Consider the following 15204-nt stretch of genomic DNA (forward strand, 5'->3'; position numbering starts at 1 on the left):
CCAACAGGATTTACTGCCGGGTAGGATGGGAGATGGGAGGCTGGGAAGGCAGTGATGGCCCTAGGGATTTAGCCCGGAGGTAAGCCGCTGCTTCCCGGGCCAGGACGGAAGCAGGTGGTATGTGCTTCCACAGCAGACACTGTACACTCTTTTCCACTGACCACACGTGCGGCCTCAGCATCCTTCTCAACACAGTGCTCCAGGCAGCTGCTTTCTCTCACAGCATTGGCACACGAGCTGGACTTTCTTGCTGCTGTAGAGCTGTAGAGATCCACTGTCTGATGTGGTAGCCACCAGCCATACGTGGCCATTTAAATTAAAATTAATTAAAATTTTAAAATTAGGAGTTCCTGCTGTGGTGCAATGGGATCTGCAGCACCAGGACGCAGGTTGGATCCCTGGCCTGACACAGTGGGTTTAAAGGATCCGGTGTTGCCACAGCAGCAGCATAGGTCACCACCGTGACTCGGATCCAGTCTCTGGCCGGGGATCTCCATAGGTGGCAAGAAGGAAAACTTGAAAATCCGTTCCTCCACTGCACTGGCCACGTTCCACGTGCTCGGTAGCGCCACGTGGCTGGCGAGGCTACTGCCTTAGCACAGGCGACAGCATTTCCAGGACTGCAGAAAGCGCTGTTTGTGCTGTTCTAGGGGTGATGGCTTGCCCCTTGGGCCTTGTCTCCTAGCTGACAGCTCGTTAACTCACCGAACCTCTTGGGACCCCCTGCTTTGCGCCAGCCTCTCGTGGTGAGGGCTCCAGACACCACATGCGTGGCTATCTTTGGACCCAAAAGGCTAGCTCATGAGGCGGCGGTCAACTTGTCCCGCAGTCGCCCCATCTCTGGGGACTGCACAGGAGCCCAGGCAGGTGACCAGCAGGCCCATGTGCTCTGTGTCCCCTCTCCCACTTTTGCAGGATGCGGATTCCGGGCTGACCCCGGCTCTGTCTTTCCTGGGCTGTTTGGGATGACGGGGCCTTGTGGTGAGGGGCAAGTCTGGCTTTTGCAGCCCCGCGATGGGGCCCTGCTTCCTCACGGAGCCTGTCGCATTGGAAGGTCTTGCTTAAAGGTGTGCTGGCTTTTGAGTTACGCAGCCTCTCCTCCCCGAGCTCTCACAGCCTTTGGCTAAAGACAGCGAAGCACTGCTGCCCTGTGACACGGGTCGGCGTGCGACCTGCTGGCCCTGCCCATCTGAGCTCTTGGGAGTGCCGTTTACCTTTGACCTTCCCATCCTGTAGCTCAGGGAATTGCCTAGTGGGCCTGTGACTGCTCTTTGAGGGACTTTGAGTGACCCAGGTCACAACTGTGTCTACCAGATGGGACGGCGCACGTGGGCCCCCTCGTCTAAATGCCGGCTCTGCTCGTGTACAGCCGGCGGCGCTGGATTTCACACCATGTGGTCCTTTGTCTCTTATCAAGGAGGCGTGGGTTGTCTGGGTGCTGACCTCCCTGGGCTAAGAGGCCAGGGTCTAGCCTGCAGCCCCTTCCTCCTGCAGCTCCTCTGCTCAGGTGCTCAGGCCAGGATGGGGTGCCTTTTAGCTTCTACGTGGCTTGGAAACTCCAAGAATCTGGATAAAGAAGGACCAGGACAGACATGTCTGCAGTCAGCTGTGGGTCATAGTTGTGATGACGTGTGTGTGTGTGTGTGTGTGTGCGCATGCACACAGCGCATATGTAGGAGACATACCCAAGGACACACGCATCCTTTAAATAGATTTCACCCATTTTCACATGGACACCACACACACACACACACACACACACACATACACATGCACACGCATGTGCTCACCCACCCATGCACAGGCACACACACCGGGCCTGGCCACCTGAGCACTGTCAGTCTCTCCACTTAATCAGTCTCCACCCCTCCGCGCCTTTCAGAAGGATGTTGTAGAAACTTAGCTTCTCATCAGCCAAGCTCATTTACCCAAATCCCCGCTGGCTGCCCTGCGGTAATTAACTCCTGAATGCCTCATCAGAGAATCCGAGGTGACAGCTCGGGCCCCTGGGAGCAGCGCTGGCCTCCTTCTGGGTCCCGAGGCGGCGCCAAGGAGAAGGGGCCTTGTTGGGGTTCCTCCCAGGTGGGGCTCCTGCAGCTCAGCACAGATGAGGAGAGCCAAGCCCAGTCGGCCCAGCACCCTCCCTGGACCACGGCGGGCTGTGCTCCAGGGACCGGGACCCCTGACCCCACCCGGGTCTGTTCATTTGCGGGGACAGGCCTGGGACCCTCTCCCCGGGACCCGGGCAGGGGTCTGCTCCACCCCACGAACTAGTAGCCACTTCCTCTTTCTGGACCTCATTTGGTTCCTTTCCCAGGGAGTCGGGGCCTTGCTTCATGCTGGGTGCTTTTAGCGTGACCCCCAGGGCTGAGCAGGGCTGAGCAGAGCCCGGAGGCGGTTCGCCCGCCCTCCTGCTGTGTGCGGAGCCCCGTCCCAGCGCCCCGGGCCTCGCCGAGGCCCACAGTGCGGCCGAACCCCTGACCTCTGGGCCAGGCCTGCCTCCCTGGCCGCCGATGCCGGAGGCCTTGGGATGGGAGGTCGCCGCCTCTCAGGGCAGCACATTTCTTTATTTGAACTGTTTTGACTCAGAAAATTCTTCCTCTGGAACAGTCTGTTTCCCTCAGTGTCCCTCCGTGGGGCCTCCAGAGCAAGCCCGTCCCTGCCCCTCAGACCTCAAGAATTCTCTGCGAGGCCACAGAGCCCCCACTTCTCTGGGCTGATGCCCCTCAGGGGCCCCGACGCTGGCTCCCTCCCCTCGTGGTCCCTCGCTGACCTTTGGGGGGGCGTCCACCTCCTCTTTCGGGACCTTAACTTCTGCCAAGGGCCAAGGGGCGGGTTGAGGCACCATTTTAGGCGGTGAACTCATTTCCAATCTAATAGCATCTCAGACGGCTCGACTTTCTCCCCCAGGGTTGAGGCGCTGCGCCTCCCTCGTTCCGTTCTCTTTAAGTTGGTTTTGGGGACTTAAGTAGAGGTTATTACATTTACTTCTTCTGTTTTGTTTTGTTTTGCTTTTTAGGGCTGCACCCATAGCATATGGAGGTTCCCAGGCTAGGGGTCTAATCGGAGCTGCAGGTTTTGGCATCTCAGAGGAGCCGGGACCGCCCCATCCTGTTTGAGTCCAGAGCTTCGTTGCCGTCTTCCCCTCGACATGAATCTCAGTGCTGACCAGCCCTCTGGGGTTCAAGTGCATTGCTTCTTTCTCATCCCCAGGTCCTGATGATTGAGGGTTTTGCCTCCTGCTTGGACGCGGCTTTGGGGGTCTCCAGCAGTGACCTCGCAGCAGGATCTTGCCCTGGCTGCACTGGTCAACCCCTCCACCCTGCTTTTTACAGATAATAGAGTTGTAGCCTCTCTTAGTTCTGGTGTCTGCCCCCCTTGGGGCTGAAGTCGGTATGGGGGCTTGCTGTAGGCTGCCTGATGGGAGGGGCTGATGCCTGCCCCCTGGTAGGTGGAGCGGATTCTAATCCCTCTGGTGGGTGGGGCTTCGGTTGTCTCTGGATGGGATCAGAGGCAGCTGTGTGCCTGAGGGGTCTTTAGGGAGCCTGTGGACTGAGGGGCGGGGTTGTGATCCCACCTGGGTGGTTGTTTGCCCTGGGGCTTCTCAGCCTGACTGAAGGGTGAGGCCAGATTTTCCCAAAGCGGCCCCCTCCAGAGAAAGGCAGGCTGCTGAATATTCCCGAGAGCTTTGCTTTCAAAGTCCTTCCCCCACAACAAGCCACATTCACCCCTTTTTCCTAGGAGGTCCTCCAAGAACTGCAATGAGGTTTGACTCAGATTCCTACGGCGACTTTGCTTTGCCCTGGGACCCAGTGCACATGAAAGTCTGTGCACCTTTTAAGACTGGGGTCTCCGTTTCCCCCAGTCCCGTGGAGCTCCTGTGCACAAGCCCTACTAGCCTTCATTGCCAGATGCTCCAGGGGCTCTTTCTCCCAGTGCCAGATCCCCACATGTGGGAGTTTGATGTGGGGCTCAGAACTCTCACTCCTGTAGGTGAGTCTCTGTGAACCAATTAGTTTCCAGTCTGTGGGGCTTCCCACCCGGGAGGTATGGGGTTGTTTATATTGTGAAATCACCCCTCCTACCTCTTGATGTGGCCTTCTCTTTGTCTTCTGGAGTAGGATGTCTTTTTTAAGGTTTCCGGTCCATTTGGGTGAAGATTGCTCAGGCTTTAGTTGTGAATTTTGTTGTTTTAGGAGAGAAGTTGAGCTCCAGTCCTTCTATTCCGCCGTCTTAATCCCATCTCCCCCTCCGCCCTGCTTGACCACGGCTGGGCCTTTCCCCTCAGTTTCTTTTCCTTAAATCCTTCTCAAATGCTCCTAATGTGATGCTTCCAAACTTTGATGTGGTCGCCAGTTGCCTGAAGCTCTTTGGGCCTCTTGGCGTGGACTGCAGGTGATGCCGTGTAGGTGGTTCCTCAGGCCAGACCTGGGGTCATGAGGCCCCAGGTCCTGTGGGATGGACTCTGTAGAACCAGGGACTCCCCAGAGCCCAGCCATCAAGGGCCTCACCAGAGGTTTCTGCTCCTCCGGTAACAGTGTTGAGTGATGCCAAGCTTTCTGTGGCAACCACGTGCTGTTGGGCTCTTTGTGGTCAGTCTGGGCAGCAGACCACTGTGCGTTCACCGTAGGGAAGGCCTGGTGGCGCCCCCTCCTGGTGGGAACTGCTGCAGCCAGCCTCTCTTGCAGCTTTGGGGTGGCTTCTCTGTTGGTTATATCCAGAGGCCGCTCTCAGTCACAGAAGCAGAGCCTTGCAGCATTGGCCCCTCTCCCCCTAACCCCCGTCAGCCAGTGGGGGAGAGGGTGGTGAGGTCCTCCGGCCTGCCCAGGACTGGGCCCAGCCTCCCCTCGTGTCACCCATCACTCCCTCCTCCTCCCCCCTTTCAGGAGGAGTCCCAGCAGCTGCCCCGGCCCAGCCTGCTCTCCCTGGGGCCCAGAGCTGGTTTGCTCTGCTGCCTGGGCCACCCTCCCACAGAAGGGACGGGGGCCCACCCCCAGGAGAGCCATATCGTCAGGTCCTTACTAGATAAGATCTGGGCACTTCCTTTTCTTCACGATCCCAGCAGAACCGCAGCCAAGGCAGGTGAGAAGTTGAGTGTGTGAAAAGCACATCCTTTGGTGAAGAAGAAAAACCCCACCGGTTCCATGGGTCAGAGAGCCCTGGTCCTGGTTCCGGGTCTGCCACTCCATCAGAGGAACCAGGACAAACCCCTTGGCTCCTCCATGCCTCCGATTAAGGCACCTGCAAAATGGAGCCACTGCTGCACACTTGTGGAAATACGGGGAGACGGGAGAGCTTTAGTGTGAGCAGAGGGACAGCGTTCATGTGGGTCGTCGGTGTTGGTGTTCCTGTGCCTGGTGAGTCGCTTTGCTTCTGAGAACTGCAGAGGGAAGCCAGCCCGGGGTGCTGGTTCCGTCGCGGGGTTCCGTCGCGGGGCTCCGCCATGGGCTGTGGGCTCGCCCTCGATTCACACCTGACCGCCCATCTCCCGTCTCAGGTGAGAGCCAAGCGGGCCTGGGAGTCCGCAGCCAGCCCGCCGGCCTTGCGGGGATCGTCCCTTTTTAAGGAAACTGGGGTAGTTGCAGACCAGCTGGGGTCAGGGTCACAGCTGGAGGAAACAGGAAGTTTTGTGTTTATGTCCAGTTTAAAACATACTTTTAAAAAGCAGCAGCAGCAACAGTATAACAAGCATATAGCAATTTTGGAAAACATTTCACGTTGCCCTTTAGTTCCACCTCCCACAGTAAGTTCCCCTTGTCTCTCTTGCATATTTCCTTGTCCCTTTATGGAGATGCGTGTATATCCAGCAAGGAAGACAGTTTGGTGTCTTGCTCTTCTTTCATCATTTTCTTGTTAACATTTTTTCATCAAGGTCATTTTTGAGGTTGCATAATCTTCCATCCAGAGGCTGTGTCACAATTTAATGAGCCATTTTCTGGGCATTTGCACTGCTTATAGTTTTTTCCACAAGTGTAAGTGATGCTGCAAGGAGGTTCTTCTAGCACATAACTCTTTTTACTTCTTCTGGATGATTTCTGTTGGGTAAACCCCCGGGGGAACCATTAATGTGGGTCAGAGGCTTGGAACAGTCCTATGACTCCCCAAACATATAGCAACTGCTGTTTTAAGAAACCCGGGCTCTGCCTCTCTGCTGGGGAGACCAACCCACGTGCTCTCAGCTCTGGGCCCCGTGGCGGCTCTGGGTGGCCCCTCTGCTGTCCACCCCTGTGCCCCGTGGGACCCGCCAGGCAAACGTACCTGGATCCCAGCTCCTTCCTTCTCCAAGGACACGTGTGAGCCTTTGGGGTGTTTACGCGGAACTCTGAGACTAGACATCCAGGATCTCATGTATGTATGAGATTTTTTTTCTAGAAAATCTGTCAAGAGCATCATACATTCTTAAAAGGGGCCAGGATCCGGGGATAGGTTTAGAATCTCTGAAATACAAGGGCCAACAAGGTCAGCACCAACAGGGGCCCCAGGAAAGTGGCTGTAAGTGAAGAGGGCCTGGGGCCCCTGGAGAGGGGGCAGCTGGGTGAGAAGGAATGTTCCAGAGAGAGTGATGCTGAGAGGAGCAAAGCAGGAAGGGGTGCAGAGAAAAGCCAGTAGTCCAGCTCGTCTACCCAGGAGGGGCCCTGAGGGAATCGGGGGGACCTGAACCAGAAAGGCAGGTGGGTGTCATAGGGAGAAGGAGGCGGGTAGGGAGCCGTCCACCGGTGTGAAGTTCCGATGTAGAAGGTTGGACGGGAGAGCAGCGGGAGCAGAGCCTGGCTCTTAGCAAGTCCTGGGGTTGCGACAGGGCCCAGACCTGGGGGGGGCAGCTGGCAGGGGAGGGCAGCCCCTCCTTCACTGCCCGCTTAGCCACTTTCCTGCTTCTGCCCTCCGCCTACTAGAATGTTCTTTTCTGTTGAGACCATTGAAAGCTGCATGTTGCATTTTTTCTCATAGTTCACATTGTCCTTTCTTCTGCGTCCGCCTGCTTCTTATTTAAGCCCCGTTTTATCCGAGTGACTTAGGTGGGCTCTGCCTGCTTAACCCTCTGTGGTTGGTTTCCATAAACCACACGGGTAAATTGGGAGCCTTAATTTGCACCCACAGCTGCTTTTTTGTTATTTTAAAAACTGAGGAGTTCCAGTTGTGACTCAGCGGGTTAGGAACTCAGCTAGGATCCATGAGGTTGCAGGTTCGATTTCTGGCCTCACTCAGTGGGTTAAGGATGTGGCATTGCTGCCAGCTGTGGCATAGGTCATAGGTGCAACTCAGATCCCGTGTGGCTGTGGCTGTGGCATAGGCCGGCAGCTGCAGCTCCGATTCCACCTCTAGCCTGGGAACATCCGTAGGGGCACCGGTGCTGCCCTAAAAAGGAAAATTAAATAAAAATAAAAATGGGCATTTGGGGTTCCCTCATGGCTCAGCAGGTTAAGGATCCAGCGTGGTCACTCCTGGGGCTCAGGTCACTGCCGTGGTTTGGGTTCAGTCCGTGGCCCAGGAACTTTTGCCGTGGTGTGGCCAAAAAGTTGGCGTTTAATGATTGTCTAATTTCCGATCAGCTCACAGGCTCCACACTCTGTGGACCTCAGGGCACCTGGGCTTGGGGCGTCAGGGCCACACTGCTGTGTGCTTCTGCCACTGCCTTTGTCTTGCCCAGGTTGACAGCCTTGCAGCCCAGGCCCTGCTGGGAGGGGGCAGTGCAGACCACCACCCCCATGGAGTCCTGGCTTTTTTCCGGGGAAATCGGGGCCCAGGGCACCTCACAGGATTTGACCTGCCTCTGATGTCCCCAAGGTTCCCAGGGAGCCCAGAGCGGCTTTTCTGGGAGGACAGAGTTCTGGAGAGGAGTCGGCAGGGAGGGGAAAGGCCTGATCGTGTGGGCAGTGGCTGCTGAGCTTGTGGCAGGCAGGCGGCCGGGCAGCGCCGCCCTGCGACTTTCCTGATCCTTGGTGTCCCGTGCCCTGTCTGCCCTTCCCCAGCCCACCAGGCTCTCCCCCACGCCACCGCTCCCACGCCTGCCTCTTCCCCGGGCTCGCGGGCGCCCCCCATGGACATGTCAGCGAAGGAGGACGAGAGGCTGAGACGCGCCTGGAAGGCGGGCCCCCTCTCTGTGCCCGCTCACCACCCCGCCTGGACCAGGCAGTGTTCACAGGGCCTGGCCAGGGACAGTAAGGGCTTTCTGCTAACCCTGAGGTCCCCCTGGAACTCGTCATCTCTGAACCCAGGGCCAGTTTGAAAGCCTTGGGGACGTTTAGACCTCGTCTTTCTGAAACTTTCTGTCCCAATGCCCTCAGTGACACTTCGCATTGAGTGACACAGGAACAGCTAAAGTATTTAGAGCACCTGCCATGTGCAGACACTGTTCTAAGTGCTTTCTGGTAACGAGGCATTCAACCCTCCTGTTTTACGGATGAGGACACCAGGGCCCGGGGAAGTTTAGAGATGGGCTGGTGCCCTGTAGCGAGTGATGGCAGCGCTGGGGTCTGAGCCAGGCAGAGCAGGGCTGCACACAGGGTGGTCCAGGACCCCCGGGATTCCTGCCCCAGCCCTCACTGCTGTCCCCTGCCTCTCCTCCTCCCCCTGGGGACCCCAGCCGCCCTTTCCCCAGGCTGCCCTCGAGAGCTGGCTGGACCTCGTGTCTCTGGCTTTTCTTGAAAATCCTCCCAGGGGCTCATCTTCCCAAGCAGAGGACTTTCCCACAGCGGCTGGTTCTGCACAGCTCCTGGCCTGGGGCCTCCCCGCCCTGCACGCGCCAGGCGCCCCGAGTCCTCAGCCCCTGCTCTGCCCTGGCTGCAGGGCCCGGGAGACCTGGTCGCTGCTTCCTGGGCTCAGGTGGAGGCAGGCAGGGCGCACTGGGCTTATTTTGGCTTCTCATTCCTGAGCTGTAACGGTGCTGTCTGCAAGGTTCTCAGCAGCAGAGGAGACATTGCTGGGGAAGCGGGAGGGTAACAGGAGGAACCACTGGACGGGCTCGGGCTAGAGCCCGAGCCGGGCATGCCGGCCACAAGGGCTCTCCTCATTATGATGGAGGGGTTCACGGCAAGAAAGAGGATTGATTCTCCCTGTGAAAACAGAGATGGGACACAGAGACCTCCCTGTGTGGTGGGCGAGCAGGTGGGGGCTCTATGGACCCGCCTGGGAGCAGGGAGGGGCCACTCCCCCCCAGCCAAGCTGTCTTCTTCAGGGGACCCAGGCTCCAGCCCTCTGGCTTAGTGGGGGCTGAGGCCTGGGTACAACACCAGACTCTGGGGGGCCCTCTTGGCTGCCCCCCCCCCAGAAGAGAAGAGTCGACCTCCATGGCTCGGGGCTCCTGCCTCAGAGCTGGGTGTCTGGCCTCAGGGCCGACTGACACCTGAGCACAAGTGGGCAGGGCCCTCCCCATCCAGGCCTGTGGTGGGAGGTGAGACCCCACCCCTGGACCTGCCAGACTGGCATCGCTGCTGAGGCTTGGGACCTGCAGCCTCAGTTTCATGCAGCCGCCGTGATCCCTGGTCAGGACCCTAGGTGCTGAGGACACAGGCAGCATGGAGTGGTTTTCCGGCTTCTCCTCCTGGGCCCGTGAGCCCTGCCCGCCCCCCCCAACCCAGTGCTGACCCTGCAGCTCCAGCCTGGTCACCCAGAACTGCTCCACCCTCGGAGTCAAAGGCTGCACCCTCCTGCCACATTTCTGTCCCCCAGCTCCCTCTGCCTCCTGCCGCACCCCCACTGCTCCCGGGCTGGCTTTGTTTCCCGCTGCCTCGTCCGCGGGCCTCAGCTTAGTCACCCCCTTGCCGTTAGCCACAGTCTTCTCGCTCCCGTCTAGTTTCCATCCTACCAGCCTCCGCCTGAGGTTCTGAGCGTCCCCCTGCCACCCTTCCCTGGGCACCGCCATCACCACCTCCCCCACCCCCGGGGGCACAGGGCAGTTCCCTCCTGACAAGGCGCCGCTGTCTGGGTCTCTCCCTCCTCTCACCCACCCTCCGGCACCCCCTCTGTCCCCAGCCTCTTCTCTCTAGCGTCCCCTGCTGCTCAGTCTGACCCCTGGCTTCAGAGCTGCAGGCTCAGCCCACCAGCCCCTGGGCATCCACCTGCAGGGCATCCCCGCACCTCCAGGACCAAACTCCCACCTCGCCCGCCCTCTCCCTCCTTTTCCAGTATCCCGATGCCGGCATCGCCCACCCAGAAGCCCAGGCCTGTCACCCCGCGTATAGGCGCCTCCTGAGAGTCCGGGGCCCTCGGCTGCCAGCCCCCCTTCCTCAGGCCCGGCTCTGTCTGGAGCACTGCAGGGGGTCCTCTGAGGGGCCGAGGTTCCCCAGCTCTCAGGAAGGCGTCCCCGTGCCTGGCCCGCCGCAGGTGGCCCTTCCCTTTCTGGAAAGGGCCAGCTAGTACATTTTTGCGGCCTTGTGGACCACGTGGTCTCTGTCACAGCTGCTCAGCTCTGCTGCTGTGAAGGGAAGTGGCTGTAGACAACGTGTGAACTGGGGCCAGGAGACTTGCTTTGTGAAACAGGCAGCAGGTGGCTTAGGCCCCCAGGTGGCGGTTTGCTGGCCACGCAGCCCACTTGCCGCCTGGAGCTGGTGCGGTTGTGCACAGGGCTCCCTCTGACGGGATGTCCTTGGCATCTCGGCCCGCAGGCCTCAGCCAAGCCTCGCTCCTAGGAAGCCCTCCTGGATTGCCCTCCGGCTCCCTGGACGCCCTGCCTTCCTTTTCTCTTGGCACTCGGCCCCCTGTGCCACCTCGGTGCCTCTCCCACTGCGCTGAGGGCGCACCACCCTTAGACCCGCAGCCCTGCAGGGGAGGGGCTCGCTCGTCTTTGTAGCCTGGCACCTGGCACGGGACCCAGCCCGTTGTAGGTCTTCGATCTCGTGGAGTCTGGAGGCCCCCGTGATGGTCCTGTGCGAGGTGCGGTGGGTCACACAAAGGCCTGCCCTCAAGGGTGTAGGGAGGCAGTGTCACACATCCTGTGGCGAGGGGCACGGGGCCAGGCCTGAGTGTCTTCACTGTTTCTGAGCCCTGCCAGTGCAGGAAGTGGCCGGTCCTGGGCCTCCGGCTGTTTCCCAGCATGGGATCTGCGCTGTAAGGCCTCCGTGGAAGGTCCCCTTTCCTGGCTGACATCTGTCACCAGGATCACAGCGTTTCCTCCCCGAGGGTCCACAGCTGCCCCTGCCCGCCCCCCTCACCGTCTCCTCCCCCACAGGAGAACCTTATGCTCTCCATCCTGCCCAAGCACGTGGCCGATGAGATGCTGAAAGACATGAAGAAGGACGAGAGCCAGAAGGACCAGCAGCAGTTCAACACCATGTACATGTACCGCCATGAGAACGTCAGGTGCGCCAGCCCCAGGCACGGGCTCCGAGCACAGGCACGGGCGGGGCCGGGGCTTTTGGGGGGTTGGCTGAGCCCTGTGGGGTTTGAGAGTCGTCCCTGGGGACTAGAAGCACCGCCACCCCCACAGCGTGAGCCTCAGTGCCTGGCGAAAGCGGCCTTGCTGCCGGATGGGGGGCCGAGCCGGGCCACGAGGAAAGCCCCATTGCTGTGCAGAATAAGCAAAGCACCAGAGCCCTGAATGCGCCCTGGCTGTGCCAGGGTCTCACCGCTTTGGGGCTTGAGCCAAGGACCTGGCTGCCTGAGGGCTGCAGCGGGCACGGGCAGTGGAGCCGGCGTGGGACCTGGCACACCGTCCAGGGCCTCACCACCCTGGGCCTGCTCCCCCACAGCATCCTCTTTGCCGACATCGTGGGCTTCACCCAGCTGTCTTCAGCCTGCAGCGCCCAGGAGCTCGTGAAGCTGCTCAATGAGCTCTTTGCCCGCTTCGATAAGCTGGCAGCCGTGAGTATCCTGACCCGAGCCCCGCTTTCCAGGCGGGGCCCCCTTCCTGGCCTGGGCCTGTCCCCCCGCCCCCAGCCCCTACGACTTCCTCCCACCTGTGCTGCCCCTGCTTTCTGTGCCACACGCCCCTCTGTGCTGAGGAGGGACTCAGGACCGTGGTCCACGCCCTGCCCCTGCAGAAATACCACCAGCTGCGGATTAAGATCCTGGGTGACTGCTACTACTGCATCTGTGGCCTGCCTGACTACCGGGAGGACCACGCCGTCTGCTCCATCCTCATGGGGCTCGCCATGGTGGAGGCCATCTCGTAAGTTGGGCGGGAAGGGGGCTCCCAGAGCGTGGACCCCAGCCCTGGACCGTGTGGGAAGCCAGCCTTCCTCCCCGATCTGTCTTGGTGGGCCCTGCACAGCCCACGGGCCCTGAGGAGGGTTGGGGAGGATGCAGTGTGGGTGTTGGGGAGCAGGTCGGGCTGTGATGCGGGTGTTGGGGGGGTTGGTCAGAGTGTGATGTGGGGGTTGGGAGGGTTGGTTGGGCTGTGCTGCGGGTGTGGTGAGGGCTGGTCAGGCTGTGATGTGGGTGCTGTGGGGGCTGGTTGGGGTGTGATGTGGGTGTGGGGAGGTCGGTAGGTGGCTCAGTCTGGGCTCTGACAGTCGGGCTGGGCTTTTCCTTTTCACCGCTGGGGGAAACTGCAAGGCTTCCACAGCCTTCCAGGGGTGCTTTTCTAGCCTTAGTCCACGCTGTTTTTCTCTGCTGAAAAAACTTCATCATGAAATTCTGCCACCTCGCATTTGCTTAATTTTCCTCCCAAGCGTCCCCGTACCTTCCGTCCGTGTCTCCTCCTCATGACCCGGGACACACAGGTTGAACGCTCCATGCCCGTCTCCTGGGTCAGGAAGTCCAAGTGACCGCTGAGGTCCTGGGGTGTTTGGGCCGCAGGGACGGGGCTGGAACCGGGCCGCTGAGCTCCCGGCCAGAGCTCCCGCCGGCACCGCCGTGAGCCGCCAGGACGGTGACCTCTGCCTCCCCGGCTCTTCCCGTGGCTGTCACTGCGCCCCCAGGCTTGGTGATCCCCGGAGGGGACCCTCCCATCAACTCAAGGCCTCGGGGGGGGGGGGGCCCTGGGTGGCAACAGACCCCAAAGCTTCTTGCTGAGTCCAGGAATTGGGTACGTGCTTCGTCACTGCCTCCGTGGGAGTATTTTGGCGTTTTTACCATCTTCCAGGGAAAGCCCTTTCTAGGACTGGCTGGAAAGCAGCAGATGCGCCTCTGCCCCGGGCCGTAGTTCAGGGTTAGGGACTTTTGGCTCCACTCCCACCACCAGCAGGCAGGGGTCTGAAATTGGTGCTTGCCGCCCCTGGAGTTCTCAGGCCAGGGGCTGTTCTGCTCTGCACATGCGGCATCTGGCCCGGGGCCTGGTTGGAAGAGGGCAGCAGGAGCTCCTTCGGGCAGAGGGTCCCTGCTCCTTCTCCACCCCCGACACCATCACTGATCACACGGGCCTGTGGTTGCTGAATCTGGGCTCGGGCCGAGGCCTGCTGTAACCCCAGCTGTGGGCCACTCAGATGCAGGCTCAGAGCTGGAGGTGGCCAGCCAGCCCCTCCACCTGGATGGGGGTTGGGTCCGGGCTGACCCCCTTGCTGCAGGCAGGCCCGACCCTCCTCCTTCATGTGTGCCCGGCAGGTACGTGCGGGAGAAGACGAAGACTGGGGTGGACATGCGAGTGGGGGTGCACACGGGCACCGTGCTGGGGGGCGTCCTGGGCCAGAAGCGCTGGCAGTATGATGTGTGGTCCACCGACGTCACCGTGGCCAATAAGATGGAAGCAGGCGGTATCCCTGGGTAAGTGTGCTTCCCTCCCCGGGTGGCAGGTGTGGGCGGAGGAAGGGGGCACCATCCCATCCATCCTTCAGAGCTGTGCCCACCAGGGACGAGGGGCCTTGGAGAAGGGGCCCTTCCCACCCAGGAGCAGCGTCCTTCCCCCAGTGCCTGCCTTCTGGGCCTCCCCTGCCCTGGCCTCTGCAGGACTCTGTCCCCTACCCGTTGTGGGGCTCTGGGGCCGGGCCATAGCTCCTTCAGGGTGCAAGTCTCCCCAGAGGGCGTCGTCACCAGTGCCAGGCCGCATACCGGCTCTGGGGCAGCCACCCACAGCTCCTGGACATCTTTCCTGAGTTCTTTACAGAGCCTGCCAGGTGCGCGGGGTGGGCCCTGTAGCGCAGCCCTCCCCGCCTGGTCAGGGAGCTTCCCTTAGACGTGGTCACAGTTCTCTCCCTCGTGGTGACTCCCCAGAAATGGGTTATTACCCCCAACAGCAGGTGTTGCAACTGAGAATCACCCAAGCTGGGTAACAATCAGACCTCGTGGCCTTAGTGTTCAAAGCAGACTTCGCATTCCTTATGCTGGAGTTCCTGCTGTGGAGCAGTGGGTTAAGAATCGGACTAGAGTGGCTCAGGTCTCTGTGGAGGCGCAGGTTCGATCCTCAGCTCAGTGCAGGAGGTTAAAGGTGTGGCCACAGCTGTGGCTCAGATTCAGTCTGTGGCCTGAGAACTTGCATGTGCCGCAGCTGAGGACCTGAAAGAGATCCCTTAGCTTATTTGATACTCAGCTGCTGTGAGGACAGAGACCATCTCACTGATCCAAGGCTGAGGCTCAGAAGAGGGCAGGTGCCCATGCAGCCAGCTAGCACGAGGACTTGCCCGTCCCTGCCCCTGGGAGCCACGTCCCACGCCCGCACCGCCCCTGTCCCCAGGGTGGCGGGACTGCCCTGGCCTGTGCTCAGGCCACTGTCCCTGTGATCCAGGCGCGTGCACATCTCCCAGAGCACCATGGACTGCCTGAAAGGGGAGTTCGACGTGGAGCCAGGCGACGGGGGCAGCCGCTGCGATTACCTGGATGAGAAGGGCATTGAAACCTACCTCATCATTGCGTCCAGGCCGGAGGTGAAGAAGACGGCCGCCCAAAACGGCCTCAACGGCTCGGTGAGTCCCCGGCCCGCCCCCTGGCTCAGGGGAGGCCAAGGGAGGGACGAAAGGCCAGCCTGCAGAAGAGTCGGCAGGACTTGAAGCTGGAGGAGCAGCAGAGGCAGGCACAGGCTGACGTAAACCCAGCTCGGGGTCCCGTTGAGCAGACGGGTGGTGGCATCCTTTCCGAGGGACCGCTGGTTTCTGGGGGAAGCAGAAAGCAGGGTGACGTGCATGCAGAGGGGAGGCCCCTGGAAATTGACTGGTGCTCAGGAGGGCGGCTGGGTTGGAGATGAGGCCCCTGGCGGGAGAGAATGCAGAATGCCCGGAGGCAGCGGGACTGGAGGAGGAGGAGGACCAGGCAGGGAGGTGTGCCAAGAGGGAGACGACGAAGGGTCAGGAGGTGAAAGCCCTGCCGTCCTGCCCTCTGCTCTGCGCTGTGTGCTGT

General features: G+C 60.4%; 1 protein-coding gene across 2 annotated transcripts in view; it reads left to right on the plus strand.

Moving 5' to 3' along the window:
• ADCY3 (adenylate cyclase 3) overlaps positions 1 to 15204 on the plus strand; it is a 94049-nt gene that overhangs the window by 59556 nt on the left and 19289 nt on the right. For both annotated transcript variants that reach the window (XM_021087776.1, XM_021087777.1), the window contains exons 4-8: positions 11168 to 11298; positions 11688 to 11799; positions 11979 to 12106; positions 13480 to 13638; positions 14597 to 14774. In XM_021087776.1, coding sequence (XP_020943435.1) covers positions 11168 to 11298; positions 11688 to 11799; positions 11979 to 12106; positions 13480 to 13638; positions 14597 to 14774 — 708 coding nt within the window. The remainder of the gene's footprint in view (positions 1 to 11167; positions 11299 to 11687; positions 11800 to 11978; positions 12107 to 13479; positions 13639 to 14596; positions 14775 to 15204) is intronic.

Source organism: Sus scrofa, chromosome 3 (assembly GCF_000003025.6).
Source record: "Sus scrofa isolate TJ Tabasco breed Duroc chromosome 3, Sscrofa11.1, whole genome shotgun sequence".
In the NCBI taxonomy this organism is placed as follows: Eukaryota; Metazoa; Chordata; class Mammalia; order Artiodactyla; family Suidae; genus Sus; species Sus scrofa.